Here is a 23607-nt window from a genome sequence, read left to right on the forward strand (position 1 = left end):
TAAGTCCAATTGTTCTAAGAACCCCAAAAACATAGTATTTGAGGTTTATTTTCCTAAACTCGCAGGTTTTCCAGAGTTTTAGCCTCTGAAAAGTTACTTTCTGAGCAACTATACACAAACAGGCTGATTTGCAGGCCTACTTATGCATATTCATGAGTGGGAGTGTCCAAAGACGGGACACTGACGTAAGGCCAGAGAACGGCCCGCCCTCCTCCCACTCACTCGTAACCGAGCTCATGCTGCTTTATAAACACGAGACAGAGCGTGGGTCACCGGTACATACATAGACTGTAGAAAATACATACATAGCACTCTGCGAAGGACGCTGAAATGCTCACCTTCGTGGGCGTGTCTGTATACATGTCAATCACGGCAGAGAGCTTCCTGGAGGCGTGGCTTCTCCAGCTCAGTGCTGCATCAAATTCGTCATCAAAGTGGGAACGCGTCATCAAATTGGAGCGAGGTGTTTGGGCTCACCCTGCAGTAAGAAAGGAGCAAATCACCCTCTAACTAACGATTGAGGGAATCAATGAAAAAAACTTTAAAGAGAACTTTACTGTCCTGCTGTGAACTGAAAATAAGGACGCAACATTACAATTATACAGTCGACAATCTACATCTCTGCATCAATGCAGAATCGTTAACATTCCGCATTGCGATGCATGGTATTTACAGTTAATTTAAAGTTGATCACTGACACTGGCTCAAAAGACAGTTTTTCTCCTTGAAACACAAACGTATTCGCTTTTCGATCTTTCATTACATTTCCATCTCTTTGCATTGATTTTGCTCTTTTGGGGAATTTAGGGATCATCTCGATTTTTCTAAAATCCACTCATTGTAAAATAGTCTTACACGCAGATGTGGAAACACTGCAATATAGCGACGGGATACCATTGCTTTGCGGATCCAAAAAAATGTACATACATTGTGGAAAATGTATAGTTTATCAATCAATGTACAATGTACTATTGATAGCAACACAAAACAAAAGCAAAAACAAGAAGTTAACCAGCCTTTCTTCAGTCTCATCCACCCCATCCCTGTATAACACATGTTTAGCTGTTGGTTCATTAGGTCTTTCTTAATGAATCCAGTGTCTGTGGGTTCACCACATACGATTGACTTTTTATTTACTTCAACAAACCTTTTTTCTAAATGATTCCTTCCATGCTAATGTTGATACAAAGTTTGTTATCCAGTGTAAGATTAGTTTTACTTTTGCTTCATCTCTTTTTTTTTTACTTATAGTACTTAAAGGACAATTGCAGTAATATATCAAATTGGGTTGCTGGCTGCTTGTTATAGAAAGGAAATTTAGGATGTGCTCTTTGTTAGTTCAGTAATTGACTGTGTGATTATGTGTATATAGAGTGCAGTTAAATGTTTTTATTTGTCTTCATAACCACGAGTGTAATTAGCTTGGTGTGTGTGCACACCGTCTATTACGTGTTATAATTCATTGGAGGGGCAAAAAAATGATTGTATTCCTCTTGTAATATAATGTATGATGTGACCCTGATGATCATAAAGCAAAAAAAAAAATCAATAGTACTCTAAAACCCTCCACATGTGTTTGTAATGTTGTCCCCTGGAAACGGCTTAAGGTTCAAGAATCTTTGTCTTGTCACAATATTGATCTAGCCTTACATGTATTTATGCATACGCATATGATGAGTTGTTAAGAGGTTGGACACTAAAGTAGGAAAATATGACTTGTACATTTTGGCAATGGCAAGGCAAAGAGAGCAGGCTGGGAAGTACAGCAGCTTAGTGTGATGAAGGTCTCAGATGATTTTGTGCTATCTAATGAGAAGAGTGTGTTACGTTGGCAGGAGTCCGATTAGGGGCTGGTAAACAAGTAGAATGAGGGAGATAAAACAGAAAAAATAGATGGGAGGTTAAATAAATCAGGTGGGAGGAAGTGAGGAAAAAGCTTTAAAGAAGATAAAGAATGGGAAGGCAGTTGGCCCACTTGACAAACTATGGAAACATGGAAATGTTTAGAGTAAAACAGTTTGGTTTTTGACAAGGGAGTCAAACTCAATTTCGAGTGAGACGATGCCTGGCGGAGTGGAGAAAAGTGTGTCGCTTAACAAGGTAGATGTCCAGTGCTGCAGATGAATCAAAATAATCAGTCGAACGTGAAGCTGTGAGTAATTGTATTGGGGTATAGGTTAAAGCTGCAGTTTGTAAGTTTTAGTTTTTTGCATGATTTCGTCAAAAATTAATAATCACCTTTGAGCAGAGTGCGTAACTGGGATGAAGGCGTAGAGTAACTGATTTAAGTACAGGGGGAGAATAGCACGCAGCCAGAAACCGCGCCGCTGCGTGGCTTTTTCCGACTTACGCGCAGGGGAGAATAGAGCCCTATACGGAGAGAACAGGGTCAACATGTGCTGTGTTGACATTGCTTTTCACCAGTCTGAACTTAATCAAATATATTCAGTTTTCAGTTTTACGGAGTTGTGCGAAGTCTGTAGTGTTGAGAATATTGGCAGAATGTTGAGTCTCAATACAATACTTCCTGTTATACTTATATTATCTGGAAATGTTTATCATTATAAATGATGTGTGGGATCAACCTTAAACCATAAAATACTGTCTGTTTTGACCAGAAACCAGGTTTGTTACTGATGCACAAACTGCTGTGTGTGCAACCTATTCAAACTAAGTTTAATCTCACTTAATGACTTTTTGGCATACTCAAAATGACCAGTAAGATTTTACTAGTAATCACACTGTTGATACAGCCCTGATAGATATTTTCAGTGATTTCAGGTTTAACATTCTTCCAACCAAGGTGGGAACTTTTCAAAGATGGTTTGCAATACATTTTAAATGGAACACTTGTTGTCTCAAGGGTGCCATTACGAAAAAGAAACTGCCGGATGATTTCAGAGGTGAAACCCCTGATTAACACAGTCTCTGAACATACTACAGTTACCTTACACTGCACTAAAATGGAACCCACACAGTCAGCACAAGTCTTCCTCTTCCTCTTTCTTTCTAGATAAATACTTTCATTAATGTGTAATTCCCTTTGTTGAGTTCCAAGCAACACACATGCCCAAGGTGACTTGGATGTGATTCCATTGTTGATACAATAAAACGCCCTCCCAGATGAGATGGCAAGAAAGAGCCAAATGCAGAAAGGAGGAGTGCATGGAAAGACATTTGGAAAAGCTCCAAAGAGACTGAGATTGCACTGTTTGATCTGATTTCTTTTGATGTACTAAAAATAGGGCAACAATAAATTAGCTTTCAGGGGAAAACATGTTTTTCAATTGTTGTGCCATAAAAAGGTGTAGAATAATATACTGTTGTTGATGCTGCCTGTAATCTGCAGCTATTTGTTAGTTGACTGTATGTTGGCATTAGCAGTGATAAATAGAGTTAAATAGAGCTTTGGTTGTTCTGAAGCATTAAGCACAATAAGTTACCTTGTGTTTGAAATGTGCTATACAAACAATTTTCCCTTGCATTACAGCCCTGGCTAGAACTGACCTAAAATAAATACATGTAAATAATTTTCCAAAGTATTATTAGATCTTTGTTTTAAATACCGTATTTTCCGGACTATAAGGCGCACCGGATTATAAGGCGCACTATTAATGAATGGGTCTGACTATTTTCATACATGAGGCGCACCGGACTCTAAGGCGCACCGGTTTGTTATTGTTTTTATTATTATTATTATTATTATTAGCACTAACCTAGCATTAACATTAGCCTAGCATTAGCACTAACTTGAGCAATCACATTAAGATAGCATTAGCCAAGCATTAATCTAGCAATAGCTAACATTAGCAACTTGAATATTTGCATTTCCTGAAGAAAATGCAAGTAAGGATGCAGACGCTGGCCCGGGTCGTACCACATTAGCTTAGTATTGCCATTCACATAAGCTATCACTAGCATTAGCTAGTATTAATGTTAGCATAAGTGAGCATTAGCCTAGCAATAACATTTGCTTAACATTAGCATTAGTCTAGCATTAGAATCAACCTAGCATTAGGCATTCACCTAGCAATGGCATTATTCTAACATTAGCACTAACCGAGCACTAGCCTAACATTAGCCAAGCAATAGCATTAACCTAGCAAGAGCTTAACATTAGCAATAAGGTTGAAATAAGATGGAGTAGCTCCACACTAGTGGTTGTCCACTCTAAAAATGGGATCAGAGCTGAAGTCAATGCAGCATCACAAAAAAAAATGTAATAACTAAAAATTTAAAAGTTACAAATCACAAAAGCGAAAGCATAAATCATAGGAACTTTCTGAACGTTTTGCCAGCTCATTTGTCAAAATTGGACAAACGGTGTTGGTGACGTAAAAATATGCATAACAATAGGCTGCAGGAAGCATCCTCACTAATTAACGACATTTAGATCAGCTGTACAGTGGAGTAATATGATCCGTAAGAAGTTCTGGTTCTGTTGTTTCTCTACAACTGTACTCTTTGAATGTCTGTTGTTGAATGAAATAACTTGATCGGAACTAACAGCGGGTTAATCAGAGGCAACACATTGGGCTTTAAATGAGTCCACTTTTGAACATTGTCCTTTCCAGTGCAGTTCTTGTTCCTAATGTTTGACTGGATCAGCATGTGTTGATGACTTCATGGATGTTTGACACTCTCTCCTCTTCAGTGCTCGGCAGTGTGGGAGTCCTTCCTTCTAACTCAGAGGGCAGAGACCTGCCAGCAGAAAGACGGTGACGATGGTTCGTAAAGGGAGAACATCTTCCCTGCTTCCTCAGCCGCGCAGAGCATTGCCCTCGCTCTGTCGACCAAAACCAACAAATAAAAACTTAAAAACCACTTTAATTTTTGTACCAGACAAAATAATATTTCTCTCTCCTCCATTCCTTTCCAATGTTGCTCTTAAGCCATTGATTAATTCCAGGCCATCATTCCACTGCACGTCATTAAAGATATTTCTATGGCATTGTATAGCATTTATAGAATAATTTACTAACATATTGTGACGGTATTTTCTAGGGTCTAGGTACGCCAAAGCAATCTATCTGTGGATTATTCAGCAAGTCGGAAGCAAATGTAAATTGCGAATTCAATTTAAACGTTAATCAATTTGTGTGAAATCTCACTTAGCTGATTACTTGATGAAAGCCTGTTTATGCTAATTTCTTAAAAACATTTTGGCAACTAACTTGTATGAAGTAGCTAAACCAAAACATTAAGTTTTAGTGACTGATTTTACTCTGGGCCGGACCCTGGTTTCAACCTGCAAAAGCAGAACTGATTCTCCTTTCGCGTAGCAGGCCGCCTAATTCCAGTTTTCTTTTTAAATAGACCATCCAAAGCTTTAAATCGATTACTATGCAGACATGGAGCAGTGAGGGGGAGCAGGTGTAGAAACTCACCAGAATACAGTGAAACCAACCAGATCTAGGGCCAACCCTCAGGCGTGCTCTGATTCACTGAGTCTATTGGTGATTGGCACCTTCAGACAATAGCAAAACTCTTTAAAGGCACTCCATTGGCTAACAAAGGTGTCAATCAGAATTGCGCTGAGCATATTCAAACCATTCTAACACCAATGCATACAACTTATTGGCCAAAGAGACTAATATGTGGATTTTTCCAGGAAAATAGTAAATTTCTTGGAACGCACCGTATAGTATAAGATGTAGTTGTGGTTAAATGTGTTCTTCATTGACCAATCATCTGAAAACTGCAGAGTCAGACTGTTGTGCAGTGGGATTGTATTTCAACTGGAAAGCCACAGATTTGAAAGCATCGAACTCACATTAAATGATGGCCTCATTTAAACCAGTGCCAGTGCGTTTGAACTCTAACATTTGACAAGTAGCACTTTTAGGTTTTCTACCAAATTATTGTTTTGGAGCTAAGCGTGAAATTGTTGACTTAAAAATGCATAATATTTTTCCACTGATGAAAATCAAGTCAATGCAAAAATGTTTTTGTGTTTGTGTTTTTCTAACTGAATACTAACATTGGATCCTGTTGCTTTTTATCTCCGTGTTTGGAATTGATTTGTGGTAATAAATAAAACAAAACAAAACAAAAAAAATACTGCATCAGCTGCTTTATTTTATTAATTAGATGGAGTATAAAATTAAGTTGTACATTTCCAAGAACAATTAAGACTATCAATGGACGCTCCTGATATTAACATAACTCATTACGCGTCTAATTGCAACACATTAACCACTTACTTTCTAGAATTTTTTATTTTTTTTTTTAAAGAGAGCAGTCATTACATGTTGTATAATTCAAGGAGCCTTAATTATTTTTTACCCTTCTTATTAGTAATGGTAGGACGCCCACATTTGGACCTGGAGGGCCCATGTCCTGCATGTTGTACATGACTCCCTGTCTCAATACTTGTAATAAAGAAAAGTAGTTTATCTCACCTTCTGCTGAACATCATCAATGATCATCATCCATTTATTGGATCCAGCACCAGGACATCGATCTACCACTGTGCACTTAAAGCAACAGACATTGCTCGAGGTTTCCCAACAAGGGCCCAAGTTCACTGACGGACACATTTCATTCCTAATGCTATTTTCCATAATTCATCAATTTCCTTCTCTTGTTAACAGATAGGAGCATATGTAAATCAAGCACAACACATTAGTAACACCATCACTAACACTGGGTGATTTTTACCCGATATAAAATACCAAATTAAACGTAATTATCAAAATATATGATATATTATGTCATACCTAACAAAATGAAGAAGAAAAAAAAACTACCATGGGTGGAATCTAAAAATATTAGACCAAAAGTAGGAATTTGAAAACAAAACATTATTTTAGCATTTTGCGGATTCCTTGGTGATGTCATAGTCTATTTCTGTGTTTCTCAAATGGGAGTATGTGTACCCCGAGAAGTACACGATGGCATTAAAGGGGTACTTGAAAGCGAAAGTAAAAAATTCACAAACGCGTATGTTAAGATCAATAATCATAATATTGATGATGGAAATGATCTTGATTAGAACATGTCCTGAATGTACAAGGTTCAGCCTTAGACCCACGCAGAGGGCCATAACGAGAAATTATAAAAAACTATAGAAATAAATACATTCAGGATGCACTGAATACTGTTTAATTCCACTTATTTGCAATGGGGTTCTTTCAAATGTGTGTTCTCACTCATTCATTTCATCATTACGCTCTATAGTTGTTTTTTTCATAGAATTCTGAGCAATTAGACAATCGGACAAAGGGGATACTTGGATTCAGAAATGAGAGAAAGGGGGCACTTGAGAGCTACTGGTTTATTTGACACACAAACAGCTGCAGTGTTTTTTCCATTACCAGTTTTAATTGTGCTATTTAGATTTTGGGCTTTTCCAAGGGTAATGAACGCAGCTACTATTGCCGGGTGAAAATCACCTGAATGTGTGCCTGTATGAAAAAGTGGGCTTTGGTTTTCGTGGAACATCCACACCTTCAAAAACATCAAGAGAATATGTTGAATCTACCCCGGAACCCAAGACACTCTCACAAACAACTTCATGAAAATAATGTAAATTTGTTTGCTCTGGTGAAAATCACCCACTGATGGTGTTCAAGGGTTAAGACAACCAACTTGGCTATACTGGGATACTGGGCCTAGCTTTGGGTGGCATGTCTGCTGGTATTTGGATGAAATAGAATTGAATCTCAATCCAAGTTCAAAGCTAATCAAGTTCCATTCAGACATCCTTTGCTTCTGTATTGATCACTGCTGCATTGTACATACAGTAGCTAAAGACGATTATTCACTCCACGTGCACATGCTGCCACTAAGTAGGTTATTCTACAAGCTTAATCGTATGAAATATTAACAGAGGTTCTTTAAATAAAGCAATGCCTTGAAAATGAGGCACTCCACAAATACTACCTCAAAGGGGAATAGCAGCGTGGGACAAGAAAAGGACAAAAGGGGGAAGGGAAGAACATGCGTTTGTACAAGAGCACACAGCGCAGCAAGTCTAAGATTATGTCTGCAAACCGCTCTGTTCTCTGCACTCTACACAGTAATAATTATCTAGACACAAAATCTGTTGGGGTGGTTAATTATTGTCTTTACATTTCCATCCTTACTTAGGAAGGGCTGGTCACAATTATGCAATAAAAAATAAAATGTGTTTTTTGGGGTTTTTTTTAAAAACATGCATAGAAGATTGCAATACATGTAGTGTTAACCTACCTCAAGACAAAATCAGAAAGAAAAGAGGAAAAAAAACATTTCCCAACAGACAGTTTACCACTTTATAACCTTCTAATTATTTTAGCCAGAATTGATATTTTTTGTTTGCAATGATGTGCATTTTTCTTTCATTTTTATGTATATTGTTAGTTGTCTTGAGTGTTTTTGGAGAAATTCTGTGTGTTTTTGTTGTTGTTTTGTATATGTTGTATTCTCTCGGTTAGGGTTTGGGTGATATAAGGACTTCAAGTGATTTGGTGATGGATGGCAGGTGAGTATCCATTCTTGGCTTTGCCAAAACCATGTTGTGCACCCATTCTTCTCAATTTCAGGTTGATAATAGTTTGCTGAATGAAATATCTCTTTGTGTCCCCATTTTTGATGCCTTTGTTCACTCTGTTTTCTCTCTAGCACATTGCTCCCAGCCATGCTTACAGCTAACCCTCTTTGGGCACTGATTTGCCTGCTGCTCCATCTCAGTCTCTATGTTTTTGTACTCATGCTGCAACCTAAATAAATCTTAGAGCTCAAGAGTAACACTAAAACCCAATTTAATTAGTTCATGCAAAAAGTCACTTGCATTGCTGCAAGTGACTTGTAAAATGTAAAGCAACACATCTTATTATCTGTAGCTGTAAAGTAAGCTTGAACGCAAATGCCACAACAGGAACGCAAATGAAACAACAAGAATGCAAATGCTACAACACAAACACGATAACATTAACACAAATGAAGCAACACGTGCGCTATCAAAACAACACGAACGCAACCACATGAACTAAAATGAAACGACATGAACGCAAACGAAACAACACAAACACAAATGCCGCAACACAAACGCAAACGAAACAACAAGAACGCTAACGCTACAACACAAACACAAATGCCGCAACACAAACGCAAACGAAACAACAAGAACGCAAACGCTACAACACAAACGCAAATGCCGCAACACAAACGCCACAACATTAACACAAATAAAGCAACACGTACGAAATCAAAACAACACAAACGCAACCACATGAACTAAAATGAAACGAAATGAACGCAAACGAAACAACACGGACGCAAACGCCACAACACAAACGCAAATGCCGCAACATGAACAACAACAACACAAACGTAACCACATGAACTCAAATGAAATGATACAAACGCAAATGAAACAACACGAAAGCAAATGAAACAACACGAACGCAAACACCACAACATGAACGCAAATGTAACAACACAAACACAAACACCACAACATGAACGCAAACAAAACAACACAAACGCAAACGAAACAACAAAAACACCAACACAAAAGCCACAACACAAATGCAAATGTAAAATACAAATGCAAACGAAAAAACACAAACGCAAAAGCTACAAAACAAATGGACGCATCACTACAACAGATGTTGAAAGACTTCAACTGTTAGCTGTTATGGCTAGCTGTGTTACGACGGACAATTATCTCCATACACACAACACGGCAAAAAGTTCAAAAAATGTAGTAAAATATAGTTTTCTGTGTCTTAAAACATCAGCTAATATGAATATAGCGTGGTGGAGTGCCGTTAGCATTCCTGTTGTGGCTTTTGCATTGTTTGTTTTTCTCGTTTGCATTTGTGTTTTTTTTGTCTGCCTTCGTGTTTTGGTATTTGCCAATCATCTGACACCTACCGGTCAGCGCATATATTAGCAAATAAGGCGACCACCAAATAAATTATGTAATTTATTAAAGGACTAAATGAGATGAGCTATTTCTTGTGTTTGCACATGACAAAAAGAAATGAGAATATAAATAGGCATACTATGAAGAAAACCTCATTACTACTGGTCCAATGCGGTGAACCTAATGAAGCAATGAATTAGGAAAAAAAATCTCCAGAATAACTAATTTCATTGTTTGACTGATAAACTTTTGTGTGGATGAACATCAGAATGCACAAAGCAACTGTTTCCTTTGACCTTTAGGAGACTTATGGTGCATGTTTGCTTTGCTTTTTCTCTGCACTCATCAATAATTTACACACTTAGACATGCATCGATAGGAACAGAGCTGTCATGTAAAGTGGCTTAATCTCATCACCTGTCACTTACGGGTTTTTTTTTTAACACTTGAGTATAGAATGATAATCGAATGGAAATAGATTTTTGCTTTAGTGGCGAGCTGACTGTCATCTATATTAAGCTTGGGTTCCTGGATCAAACGTCATCACCTCGTGTTGTTGATTTTTTTTTTTTTTCTTTTTTTAAAAAAAAATTTTCCACAAAAAATAAGGTAGGCTTAACAGATCCTCTAGTTTTCTAAGCTGTCACAGTTCACACAAAAAAAAACAACACTTAATGTGTCCCAGTCAGGGAGCTGAAGCGTCTGAGGAGATCTCAGATCCACAACACGTGCTCACACACATGGTAGGACAGCTGTTCAGTAGTTTTCAGTTTTTAGAACGTCTGTTCTAATAATTAGCAGCACTGTCAGACACCAGTTAGTATTTGCATTTCTGTAACTGAAACACCATCTCTCATGATCACTCAATGCCATCGAAGTCTAAAAAAAGAGAGAAGGAGGTTAAAGGGACACATTTAAACTATTTCAGCATATCAGCCAGGCATTTTAAAGACTGTGTGCATCAGTTAAAGCTTCAATAATCACACAGTATGCTGATTTCTGGCCAATCACCAGAGGGGAAAGTAATGGATAAAAAGTCCTTAATTACTGTAATTGAGTTGCTTTTATGTGTACTTGTACTTTTTTTTTTTAAGTATATTTCTAAATCAGTAATTTTACTTCTTCTGATGTGCCAATAGGAGGGAAACTGAAAAAAATGCCTTGATTGTAGGCGTGGCTCCTGGAGCAGTAAAGACACGCCTAGTCTATACTATAAAATCTCCAATGAACAATCTGTGCTATGCTAACTAGCTACTCATTACCAGTGTTTTGCTAGTTACTGAAAAAAAGTAACTAGTTACCGTTACTACTCACAAAGTAACTCAGTTACTATTTTGATTACTTACACCAAAAAGTAATGCGTTACTGGAAAAAGTAACTTTTGAGTTACTTAGAATTAAAGAATGTATTATTTATTTTGGGTCATTTGTGTCCATACAGCTTCATATTAGTGCTGTAATAATACAAGAATCCACTGTTGATCAACTGCTATAAAACAACCATAAATGATGTGCATATAAAGCATAAAACAGCTGCTCCAAAATTAAAACAGTAATTTTTCAGCCTTAGCACAGTAATGTAAAGTAAGCTGTGCATATTCCAGGTGCACATTCTGCTGTTGAAAATGCTTATAAAAATAAATGTGGAAAAACAAATTCACAACATTTTTCTCAGCTACACAATGCTAAACGTATCAGGCTAATGAGCTGCTGTTAGCAGTGACTCAGCAGTAGCGACAGGATGCATATTTACAACAACATACCATGCAATAGTTTGGCTGACCTGTCCCTGGATAACAGTCACAGTCCGTTAAAATCCAGCCGCAGCGTTAGCTTAGCTTCACTGATGCATCTTTTGAGACAAAAATAATGCACGTATTTCCACTCTGAGAAGCACATCCTGTTCTCGCAATGACTCGACAATGCTTCTTCTTCTACTGTTTTACCGTATTTGGCATGGCATCCCGCAAAAATATGTAGCGCCACTGTAAACAGGAAGTATACACTGCTGCTAGTAATGTAACGGACAAACGCACCATATTGTAATGGTAATGGCGTTATTTCTTTAAAAAAATATTGCGTTACAGTACTAGTTACTGTCAAAAGTGACTACAAGTAACGCATTACCGACCCAAAATCACTGCTCCAACATCACTGCTCATTACTCAACAAACATCTCTATTCACTCTTCTCTCAATCCAACCTGTCGATTGTAGAGCCCACAGGTGCTAGTTTTTATAAAAGGGGCGGGGCTCACAGTGCTAGTTTGTGATGCAAGATGGTCCCAAAATGTCACGTGATCTTCTTCTCAGCCAATAGCAAAAAATCAATTGTAATAGCCAAGTTTCAACCCATAGAGGTCAGTGACTATGATATTTTACAACTAAATATGCCAAATTAAAATACTTTGACTAAAATGTTGAGAGTTGGACCAGGATCAATCAACACTAGTTTATAGTGAGATTACTATTTTAAACAATCCCCACCATTCCTTAGTTGTATATTTAAATCCTACTCTTGTCAAAATATAACACTGCTTTGGTGTCATTTATTTGCACTAAAAGTCAAACAGTCTTCAATGTTGCAGTTTTTGTCTTATTGTGTAGATATAATAACGTTTTAAAAAAAGACACTCCGTGCCTTGCATATCTTAAAAGGCTTGATAAAAAGCGTCCTCACTGGTACATGGTGATACCCACTAGTTCAGCTACTGAAAAATTCCACCCCTTTCATAAATGATCTCCTCTGGACCTGCACATATGTGCTAATCCAGCATTATAACTATTATAACTGAAACAGGATTTATTATTTAGCATGATTGCTTTAGATGTTCTCTGCAACCTAAATATGTGTAGGAAGGGTCTTCGATGTTACGAAGTTACTAAGGCTGCTAGTGTTTGCTTTGAGTGTTCAGCACTGCTGCAATTTCTGCTTCTGTGTGTGTTTAAGGTTCAGATATATTCAGAAAAGCCATGCTCATTAACTCCTTCCTCATTTAAAATCCTCATTTCTGAATACAAAATTGTGGATAAGAACAATATTGCTTAAAAATTGATGAACGGGTTTAAAGAGGATGCATACTATCACATCACTGTAGAGATAATAGACAATAAAAGGTTATAACAGAATATCAATGGCAATGACCACAGTTTTGTCTTAAATCCTGCAGTTTTGCTCAAAATGGACTAAATATTTCTATATGCCGCCAAATACTGTATGTCTAACTTATATATTTAATTTATCAGAGCAGGGATCATCCTTATCTAAAAGGAAGTATACATTAGTTGCCCAGTCATTAACCATAAAAGCATACAGTATTTTCTATGAATCGTGTTAGATTATATAATTTGTATTACTTTAATTGATTAAGGGTCCATCAGACTCTATTTAAAGGCTACCTGTACTTGTCTTGTATATAACGTACAATATGTTTAATGTATCACCAGTTAACTAAATATGTGCACATTCATTTAAAGAAACATATCATTTTACTAGTTTGTAAGATTTCATATCGTAAAATACAATCCATGGGGATCAGCCACGCTCAGCCTTATGTAAAGTCAAGTTGTTGATTCTAGTGCAATGTTTACATTATTGTCTCGTACCTGATTTTTCTGATTATGATTTTTAGTGATGTTTTTGTAGCGATTTTCTCCAGATTTTCTTTAACACTGTTTAATTAATTACCATGGACAACACAAGGATGTGTGTTGGAGCTACTTTGGACGTGTACATCAGAACAGCCACAAGCGGCAGTCGGAGATGCAATGGAGATCACGCTGCACGACACGAGTAGGCAGGAGAGAGACTGGACTTACTGGGGGACGAGTCTGGGAGGACATAGAAGCAATTTAGATGAAGAAAAACCACAAGGGAAGAACCTTTCTGCTCTGCAAGAATTTTCAAAGAAAGTTCCTCAACTAAAGCTCTTGTTGTACGTACATATGATTGGGTTGTTCCGATCCAACTTTTTCACATCCGATATGATATTGATATTGCAGATATGGCAGCACACATCTTACGTACTTGTATTGTTTATTTCGTAATGTGGAATGTTAGAAAAGACTTGATCTCGTGATATTACTCTACAATAGTCAGTAACAAGCTTTGGTATGTAACCTCTTAGGGCTTATTTTAAACCAATTTGGGGTTACTTCAAAAAGGACAACATCCAACTTCCAAAAGCATGCAATGTATCTAATTGTGAAGCCATTCCAACAGTAGAAGTTGTAATGTGGGGAGAAACTTGGAAACATTTGGTGTATAGGAAGCCATCTTAGTCTAAGCACTAGGACTATAAGTATAAGTAAGACCAACATCGTTTTGCTGAGACTGCTAACCCATCAACTTTATCATCTAAAAATAGCAGTTAGGGTCAATGAAAGTGGAAAGAAATAAAAGAACTGGAAAAAAAAAATGTAATGCCTGACAAACATGTTTGTGAGCTGCATTCTTTAAGTCCTAATTTGTTACGCCTGCGCTTGTCTCCATCTCCAGCAGCCTTGGTTAGCTTACATGATGTTGGAACTGGAAAGAGCAGACTGGGGTCAACAGAACCACAAGCTAAGAAACACTTAATGATTCATTGCAGGTCATATGTTGAGCAATGCCTGACAGCCTGAAACAAGCTTGTTCACGTCAGTAGCTGGAAATAAATACTTCCCTGTACTTTTCTGTTATTCAACATAAACTCTACAAGACAAATCAAACTAGAGTTTGTCTTGCGTACAGCATAGGAATAGAAACAGGATCAATATTACAACAGTGAAAAATGTATAGTTCACTGTCTGAATTTTAAAAATGGCATATTATGACTATGACACAGGCTTGTACCTCTATATTGGAGGCATCAGCAACTTATCAGCGTCAAACTTTTAATGCTGGTGTTTCCAATGACCTGGACATAACTCATGATTGTGGTTGCCTGCTTCCTTCAACATCTGACTCTGTCCCCTTTTATGGTGTTTCCATCAAACAGTTCAAAATCTTTGGGGTCTGGGTCTGGCCCCTCACTCTTCCATACTGGGAATGCAGAAAACAGCTCTTTAGTTAAACGGCTTCATGGCACTGTGTTAATCCTGCATTGAAGAGCTTTAGAATACATTTACGTCATTTTAATTGAATTGGATTCAACTGTATTCTTATGGGGGCACCTGTGGCTCAGGTGGTAGAGAGGTTGTTTTCTGATCCAAAGGTTGGGGGTTCCATCCCAGCGCTATACCTCTCGAAGTGTCTCTGGGCAAGACGGTGAACCCTCAGTTTCTCCCAATGGCAGCTCAGTCTCATTGGTGTGTGTTAATGAGTGTGAATAAGCTGATCTTGTGAAGCGCTTTGGGACTACCTTGGTGGTTATAAAGCTCTATATAAATCAAATTAATTTACCATATAGTGGCAAATACAAACGTAATTTCATGGCACTCATCACCAATAAAGTTTTAATGAAAAAACTCTACATTTCTACATGAGCAATTATCAGCGATGATGATGAGGAAAACCCACATACATATACTCTACCTAGACGCCACATGACGTGCTGGAACGCATGAAACGTCGGCGCCATATTGGACAGGTCTCCTCACTCTGAGCTAGCATTAGAGAACAACTATGTTGGTGTTTTGTACAGCTTTTGGTTGCAATAACTGACACTTCAAACCAGATCCCAAGTAAGATTGAACAATACTTTTTTTTTTTTTTCTTTACCATTTATAATATTATATCATTGTAGCTAACGTTATTGTCACTTGCTGTTTGTTTCTTCTTTACATTTTGAAGGTTTTACAGCGATACAGGCTTGAGGAGGCAATGGGAAGTTGTTTACAGACGGGAGGGTTTAGTTTCTGCTAATTCATCAGTGCTCTGTAGTGAGCATTTCAAACCTGATCATTTAGTCAGGCTTAGAGATGGTGCGACCCCGTCATCTACAAAGAGTAGGTGTATTTTTACTTTACGTGCTAACAGAGATACTGTATATATGATTCATATGGAAAACACGCTTTGCTAAACATATATATTTATATTATTTATTTATTTTTTAACCGTTAGTTTTTTCTGCATGTTTAGGAATTAGTGATGTATTGCAGTATTTTTTTAACCTTTTTTTTAACCAAGATACATATTTTCATTGAAAAAGGCACACCACCAACAGAAAATATTAGTTAAAAAAAAAATTAAATTTTGAATCCTATATTAACAATATATACTTGAATTTGAATCAAATAAACACAAAGTAAATGTTTTTAATGAGAATCAAATGAACAACAACAAAATCAATTATTATTTTTCCACAGTTCATTTTCCAAATAAAAAGTGCAATTGACAATATGCAGTAATTATTATCAAAGTGTAATGAATACAAATGAAAAAAACATAAAATATGATTAACACAGTTGAACTTTATTCTGTTAAATTTTGTTTTGTTTTATATCATGTATTTTTAATATTACATAATTTTATATCATATTATATAATATAGAAGTATATTATTATTAATAAAATTGTACATATCCTCCACTGTATGATGATAGGGCTATGCAGTCATTCATTTGTAAATCATCAGGTTCTGGAACAAACGCTGGGTGTCGATCTGGCAGAAAAAGAGACAGAAATGTCACTGACTACATTTTGTAAAGTGCCTTTTGCTAACTCAATGGGCCTGAATCAGCGTTAAAGAAGCACGGACAATCTCCCATTACGGAGCGCATCCGTCGCTCACTCTGAGTGACAGCTGTCAAATCTGCCATGTTTCAGCACCAAGGACAGCGCAAAATCAGTACTAAATTTAGACACAAAGGACACTAAACTCTCAGAACACAATAACCCACAAATACAAAATTCTAACTTTTACACCCATAAGGCCATAACTCCTCTAATAACTCAGCAGCACAGCAGAAAATGAAAATAAAACATGTGCTTCTACCTTTTATTTGTCAAAACAGACAAAAAAAAACAGCCATGGAGCCCTTTGTATCCTCGCAACTTTTTTACATATTTCACAACCAAGGCCTGCCTTGTCTTTCATAAGCCAAGCGTAGCAGCTTATCTTAGCGTTGAACTGAGCCTCTGTCCATACATCGCAGGTCTCTCTGTCCCCGAGTCCTCCTCATGTCCCCTGGATAGTCCTCCTCCTGTGTCCCGTCTGTTGGAGGCAGGTTCTCCTGCATTAGCATCTTTGCTACAGGTGCTGCTACTCGCTACACTAACTGCTGCTGCTTTTTTGCGCAATTTCCACAGAAACAACCTTTGACTACTTTACCTCAAGCTTAGCTTCACTTAGTGGCTTAAAAAAACTCTTTAAATCCAAGTGCTTTTTTTTTTTTTATTTATTTTTTTAGCCATTTTCTACATCTTCCATGCTGACAGAGAAACAATTTTTGCGCAAAATCGGACTTTAGACGTAGCGTGGGTGTGGCTTGACTTACCCCTCTCCTCATCACTCGGGCTGAGTTTTTACATTACATTTTGTGTTTATAATTACATTTCCAGTGATTTAAACTCAGTGAAAAACAGAACTGCCCAAATATAATACTTCAAATTTTAATCAAAGCACCTAAAAGCAAGTGAGGTTCTGGAAAAAAATAAATAAATAAAATGAGGTTCTGGAAAAAAAAAAAAAAAAAAAAAAATGAGGTCCTGGATCCAATCAAATAAGTGCCGGTCAAAATCCGGGAGGTGCTGGAACTTGCTCCTGTAGGATCCGGCCAAAAATTAAGCTCTGGGGTTGTCCCGATCAAACTTTTTACTTCCGATATGATACCGATATTGCAGTGCGTATTGCCCGATACCGATATCAATCTGACCTGATAGCAGCACAAATCATACATACTTTTATTGCTTATTTTGTTGTGTGGAATGTTAGAAAAGACTAGTGATATTAATAATTCAGAGAGCAATAGTCAGCAACAGCAGGTGTGAGAAGAATTGACCCATTTATTATTAACCAATGGGTTACATACATAATGTGTAGGGCTGTTTAGGATTTCTACCAGCTGTTTTTCAAAATGTGAATCTTCACTTCCACCCGAGTAAATCAAATATTTCCTCCACCAAGGGAGTATGTGTTTGTCTATTTAATTCATCTGTTTTGGAACAATGTTCAAAAATGTATTAAGGGATTTCTGTGAACATTTGAGGATAGCTAGGATATACTAACATTAAGGAACAATATAGTGAGGGTAAATAAATTGTGGGGGTTATCCAGATCACCAGTCATGTGACTTACTGTATGTTGCTCCTTTTGGCCAACGAGCTATTCTAAAAAACTGAATCCATTCAAAATTGCATACTCATTTACTACTATCTAGTATGACGTTAAAATTAGTATATAGTGCGTTCATATTAGATTGTATGAAAAGATTGAGTACGCGAGAAATACCCAGATGTATACTATATACTATATAAGTATGCACAGTGGGCACACTAGTCATACTCAACTGCCCCATGATGCATTGCGAGCGAAATGTAAAATCGTCCTGGTACCGGTGTCATGTACGGAGTTTGCTGAGATTGTCTTACTGAGATTGTACACATGCGCACTACCGGAAAATGAATTTTTGCTAAAAAAAAATAATAAATTCTTTTTGTTTATTTTTGTTTTCAAAGTGAACAGACACGTGTTTTTTTTTTTTGTTTTGGTTTTTTTGGGGGGGGGGGTTATGTTAAGGTTATAATCTCAGTACAGAGGTAAACGCAGTATGTGACATCGGCTTCAAGCTAAATGTCAAACATCCCCCTTTTTCAAAACAAAAGCATCTCTTCTTGTCTTCTATTAGTTTTGTAAACAGGGCTCTTGTTTTGAAGTTAACCAGAGGTTTAGTCAGTAGCACAATGGAGGGTCAGCATGAGATGTGTTTCTGTGAGTTTTATGGATCAAATGACCACATGTTGGTCGCGTTCTACTTAAAATGCTGTCAGAGGTTGGAGGTTTGAAATGCATCTTGGGAAACTTTGAAGAATCATCCTAATCATACCTATATTATATTGTAGACAGTATATACTCACTGAGTTGGTAGTGTATAGGACGGAGTGTGTCATTTCGAGCACAGCCTGAGACAACCTCGAACAGGCAGGATTATAATATCTACTGTACGTCCACGAAAGTACAAGTAAGCCATACATAAAATACTCAAGTACAAGTAGAAATTAGCTCAAATAAATAGTACTCAAAGTAAAAGTTAGTAGTTATTTTCACCCCCCATGTTTATTGTTGGTAATAAATCATTGCCACGGTTTTCTTACATACAGTAAACATCTCATGTATAAACTGAAAAAGGAAGAGACCAAATCTACCACAGTTGGAACTTTTTCCACAAATTTTCCACAAAGGAATCTGTATGAAATAAAAGTTTTGCTAAAATGTTTAAAATTTAATACCAATTATTTCAATTCAAAATTGTCAGGCTCTAAGTATAGATACATTGCGATTTGTAATTGTTACACTAGAACTCGTTTGGGCTGCTGTAAGTGACACTGTTGCTGCTTTTACTGCGGTGTGTGCACATAGAGAGAGAGAAGCGTTGCAGCAATTTGCTTTTAACAGAGTTATAGTACTGTGATGTTGTTGTCGGACTAGTTAGCTTGTTAGTTCCTCTGAGGGAGGGACTTTGGATAGTTTGGAAGCAGGGCAAGAGAGCAGCAGGGAGGGAGGGGAAAAGAGGGACCCGAGAGTTGCGGACTGCACCTTTAAAGCAGTGAACATGAGTACTTGTAATCCATTACTTTCACCTCTGCATACTGGTCACACATTTCTTCAACTTCTCTCCTTGGTGATGATCACTACAGAGCACTGCAAGCTACACCCAAACTAGCAAAGAGTCACAAAGGGAGAAACCTCTTCATCTCTACACCATTAGCTCAACATGAATGTCTACTGCAACACTTTTCTCACATGTGCACGTCACACATACACACATGCACACACGCACGGATGTGTTGCCTGACCAAAACTGGGTCAATATCTGAATGCATTTACTCTGACTAGCACTCTCCCACGCTGTGAACTTCTCACATTGAGGGATAACCAAATGTTTCGTACACCACAGATACAATCTCAAATCCAAATATAGAGTGTGAAGTGAACGATAATGAGCGCGGGGACCCGAATTGCAGCTGCTACACCGAGAACCACAGTCAGGCTGCAGTTTGCTTTCATCTGCCTTGCCTGTCAATCCCAAAGATGCAGCTCGCCATCCGTGGTTCAACCCCTCGCTGGAAGCTGTTTCACGTGGCTTCCACCCCCACAGCTGAGCAGCTGAAGCACATCTCCAAACCCTTTCCTCCTTCCTTCAGAGGCTTTTCTCAGCTCCGACCCACAGTTAATGACATCATACACCCTCAGCTAGTTACCCAAACCGAAGAGAAGTGCTTTCATTTCAAAGTAACTGTGGATGATGATGATAATGATGATGATGTGGCCCCAACACCCAAAGGACCCACTCTAGAAGCATAGCTCTCTCCACATTAGCAAAAAGGTTTTCAGATCACCATTAACCCCCTGTTTTCATGTCTCCCTGCATTTTGTTTTCCATCCCTTTAAAGGGATAGTTCGCCTATTTTAGACATGACGTTGTATGCAATCCTCACCATCACTATAGTGCATACACATTGTTTCACTCAGTGTTCACCTCCCTGGTCCGAGTTCTGGCCGTTTGAAGTTGGTCAAGAAAGTAGTCCCGGTTAGTTTCCGGGGCCACATGACTGTGCGTCTTTAATAGAAAAAGAGATATGCGTTTGAAAGCTTGATTCATTTACATCACAAAACCGCCCACAAAAAAAATTCATACCTCCAGTTTTAATCGGCACTATTTTCTCTTCCGTTTCCATCAATCCGCGCTGCCGTCTACGTCATCGGTGCGCCTAATCCCATCAGCTGTTGATAGCGCGACTCGCGGACAACATGTCTGACTCCGCCGATGGCATCCAGAGTTGCCATCGGCGGAGTCAGACATGTTGTCCGCGAGTTGGTGAGGATGATGGTGAGGATTGCATACAACGTCATGTCTAAAATAGGCGAACTATCCCTTTAATGTTTATTGACATACATGTTACTTTTTTTCTCACTTGTTTCAAAACCATAATTAATCTATACTTTACAATTGTAGACATTATTGTAACATAGTCTTCCTATATCTACACATTTAAGACCTGTTCTTGTGTAAATAAAAAGTGCTAGTGCTGGCTTTCACACTAATATGATAGCCTGTTTCTAAAAATAAATGAATCACTAGAGGGTAAGTAACTTAATTATTGGGTATAAAAAGGTCACAAGGAAATAAAAGTATATATACTTTATTTTATTTTCTATTCATTATTATTATTTTCATTTTTAACTTGCATACATAAGCATTTGGCACCTTATCATTCATTTTTTTTGTAAATATCTGTATCATATTTGTTTATTACTATTATTATTATTATTATTATTATTATTATTATTATTATTATTATTAGTAGTAGTAGTAGTAGTAGTAGTAGTAGTAGTATTTTCTATCCTACTTTATTTTCTACTGTTGTAATGTGTGTGTATCTGATCTTTTACTTAATTATACACTTATTTAACATTTATTCTTTTTTCATCTTTGTTAAACATTTTATTCTTTTATTTGTGATTTTTTTTTCCTTTCTGTGGCTGTAACAAAAACAATTTTCCCCTGGGATTAATAAAGGAATTCTGATTCTAATTTGCAAATTGTTATTCAGTTTAACTTACAACCTCCTTGTTTTCTGTGTGTGTGTGTATAATTCTTCTTCTTATTATTATTGTTTCTTTTAATCTTCTTTTATATGCCGCTCTTTGCCTTTCTAATTATCTAATTATCCCCCGGGGATAAATAAAGTTTAAAAAGTCCTAAGATAAATAAGATAAGATAAATAATTACAATATAGAAAGTTACATTTTGGAGATTAACAAGTCATATTTTTGAAATGATACAAGAATTTAAAGATCCTAGATGTTTAATGTGTAAATATTCATTAGACCATACAAAGTGGATGCAGGCATGAAAGCCATGCAACAGCTTAATGTGGTGATTACTGTGGTGTCATTGGCAGCCTCAACAAACCATAAGCCTCTGATGGTTTTTTAATATCGATTACTGATGTAAAACAGAGATTTTATTCAGTCATATCACTGCTGGCAATGGACAGGCAACGTTATCTACACAACTTCAAGATACATTTCAATATCAGTAATTTAGCCTGTGGAAATGCGTGGTTATAATTATTCAAAAACACATTAAATCATTGTTTTACTTGCTCAAAACTAATTGTTTTTTTCTTCATCATTTCAACTTTTCTGCTCTTATTTTACGTAAATAGAGACAATACATGCTGCTTTACCTTGGAGTGATAGACTGTAAACCAGGGGTCCCCAACCTTTCGGAACCTGTGAGTTACTTCATACTGTATCTACTGTATAGTCCGAAGGGATACCGGTTAGAAAAGTACAAAAAAGAAGAAAGACAAAAAAAACAGTACAGTGGCTGTAAAAGGTCACGACACAACACAAACTGAAGAACGCCACAACACAACAAAAAGTGCCCTGAGAGCTCATAACACAACACAGAATGATGAACCCCACAACACAACACAACACAACTGGTAAAAATCCACAAAGAAGAGTGAGGAAAAGATCAGGCAATGACACCAACGCTAAAGGGTTCATGTTAAGCTAAATCGACTTTTCTGTGCTATAAACATCATAAAGTATTATTAAGGCTTCATACACAAGTGCTTTTCTCATTGATTCCCTCAATTGTTAGTTAGAGGGTGATTTGCTCCTTTCTTACTGCAGGGTGAGCACAAACACCTCGCTCCAATTTGATGACGCGTTCCCACTTTGATGACGAATTTGACACGGCACTGATCTGGAGAAGCCACGCCTCCAGGAAGCTCTCCGCCGTGACTGACATGTAAACAGACACGCCCACAAAGGTGAGCATTTGGCGTGGTTGTCATCCCTGGGGGCGCTGCTCTCGGTGCTGCTTCCGTTCCGGGTCCTTCTGGCCTGGGGTCCGGACCCTGCTGGCCCTGGGCCCACCGGTGGGCGCCCGCCGGCTGCCCGTTCCGCGCGGCTCTGGCCGTCTGCTGGGCGGGGGCCTTGGCTCCTCTGCTGGGGTCTCGGGCGGGGGGCTCTCTGGACCCTTCCCTCAGGGGGTTGGGTGCTTGGGTGTGGGTGGGTGGGGGGGCTGGATGCTGGCGGGGGGCCTTGGGGTTGGGGGTTGGGGCCGGTGGGGGGATGCGCTGGGTGCTCGGCTGCTTGGGGCTTCCTCGGATGTGTGTGTGGGGGGCGGTGGCTGCCTCTCGGCCTGGGATCTTGGGGGCTGCAGGGGGGTTGCCTGGGGCTCCCTGGCCCCCGCTCTTTCTGCTGGCCTGGCTGCATCTGCGGGCCCAGGGCAGTTCCTGGGTTTGCAGTAGCGTTTTTTTTTTGCACATATACTGGTATACGATGCACTGGCACGCCTTGGGATGCGGAATAAAACTCATACTGGGCTCAACCTTAGACACGTAAATCCTGCTTTAGGTACTACCATTCACTCATTCCCCCTGTTCACAGCCACCACGATTATACAGTAGCTAAGCTTCACACATGTCACTATACTGGCTGGATTACACAACATAATAAGCACAATTTATTCTACAACCTCACATCGCACCCTCACTGCAAAACAGTCTATTCTTTCCCACCTTTTCTATTTCCTGCCTTGAGTCTCTCCTCCCTGCTCCCTTTCCCCTCCCCTTCCCCCTCCCCCTCCACTTAGG

General features: G+C 38.2%; 1 protein-coding gene across 1 annotated transcript in view; it reads left to right on the forward strand.

Annotated features, from left to right (window-relative positions):
• Positions 1 to 5532, forward strand: part of snx7 (sorting nexin 7) — a 42275-nt gene extending 36743 nt beyond the window's left edge. The window contains exon 9 of the mRNA XM_028434955.1: positions 4655 to 5532. Coding sequence (XP_028290756.1) covers positions 4655 to 4735 — 81 coding nt within the window. The 3' untranslated portion in view covers positions 4736 to 5532. The remainder of the gene's footprint in view (positions 1 to 4654) is intronic.
• Positions 5533 to 23607: the final 18075 nt, after the last annotated feature.

The sequence above is a fragment of the Gouania willdenowi genome, chromosome 20 (assembly GCF_900634775.1).
Source record: "Gouania willdenowi chromosome 20, fGouWil2.1, whole genome shotgun sequence".
Classification (NCBI taxonomy): domain Eukaryota; kingdom Metazoa; phylum Chordata; class Actinopteri; order Blenniiformes; family Gobiesocidae; genus Gouania; species Gouania willdenowi.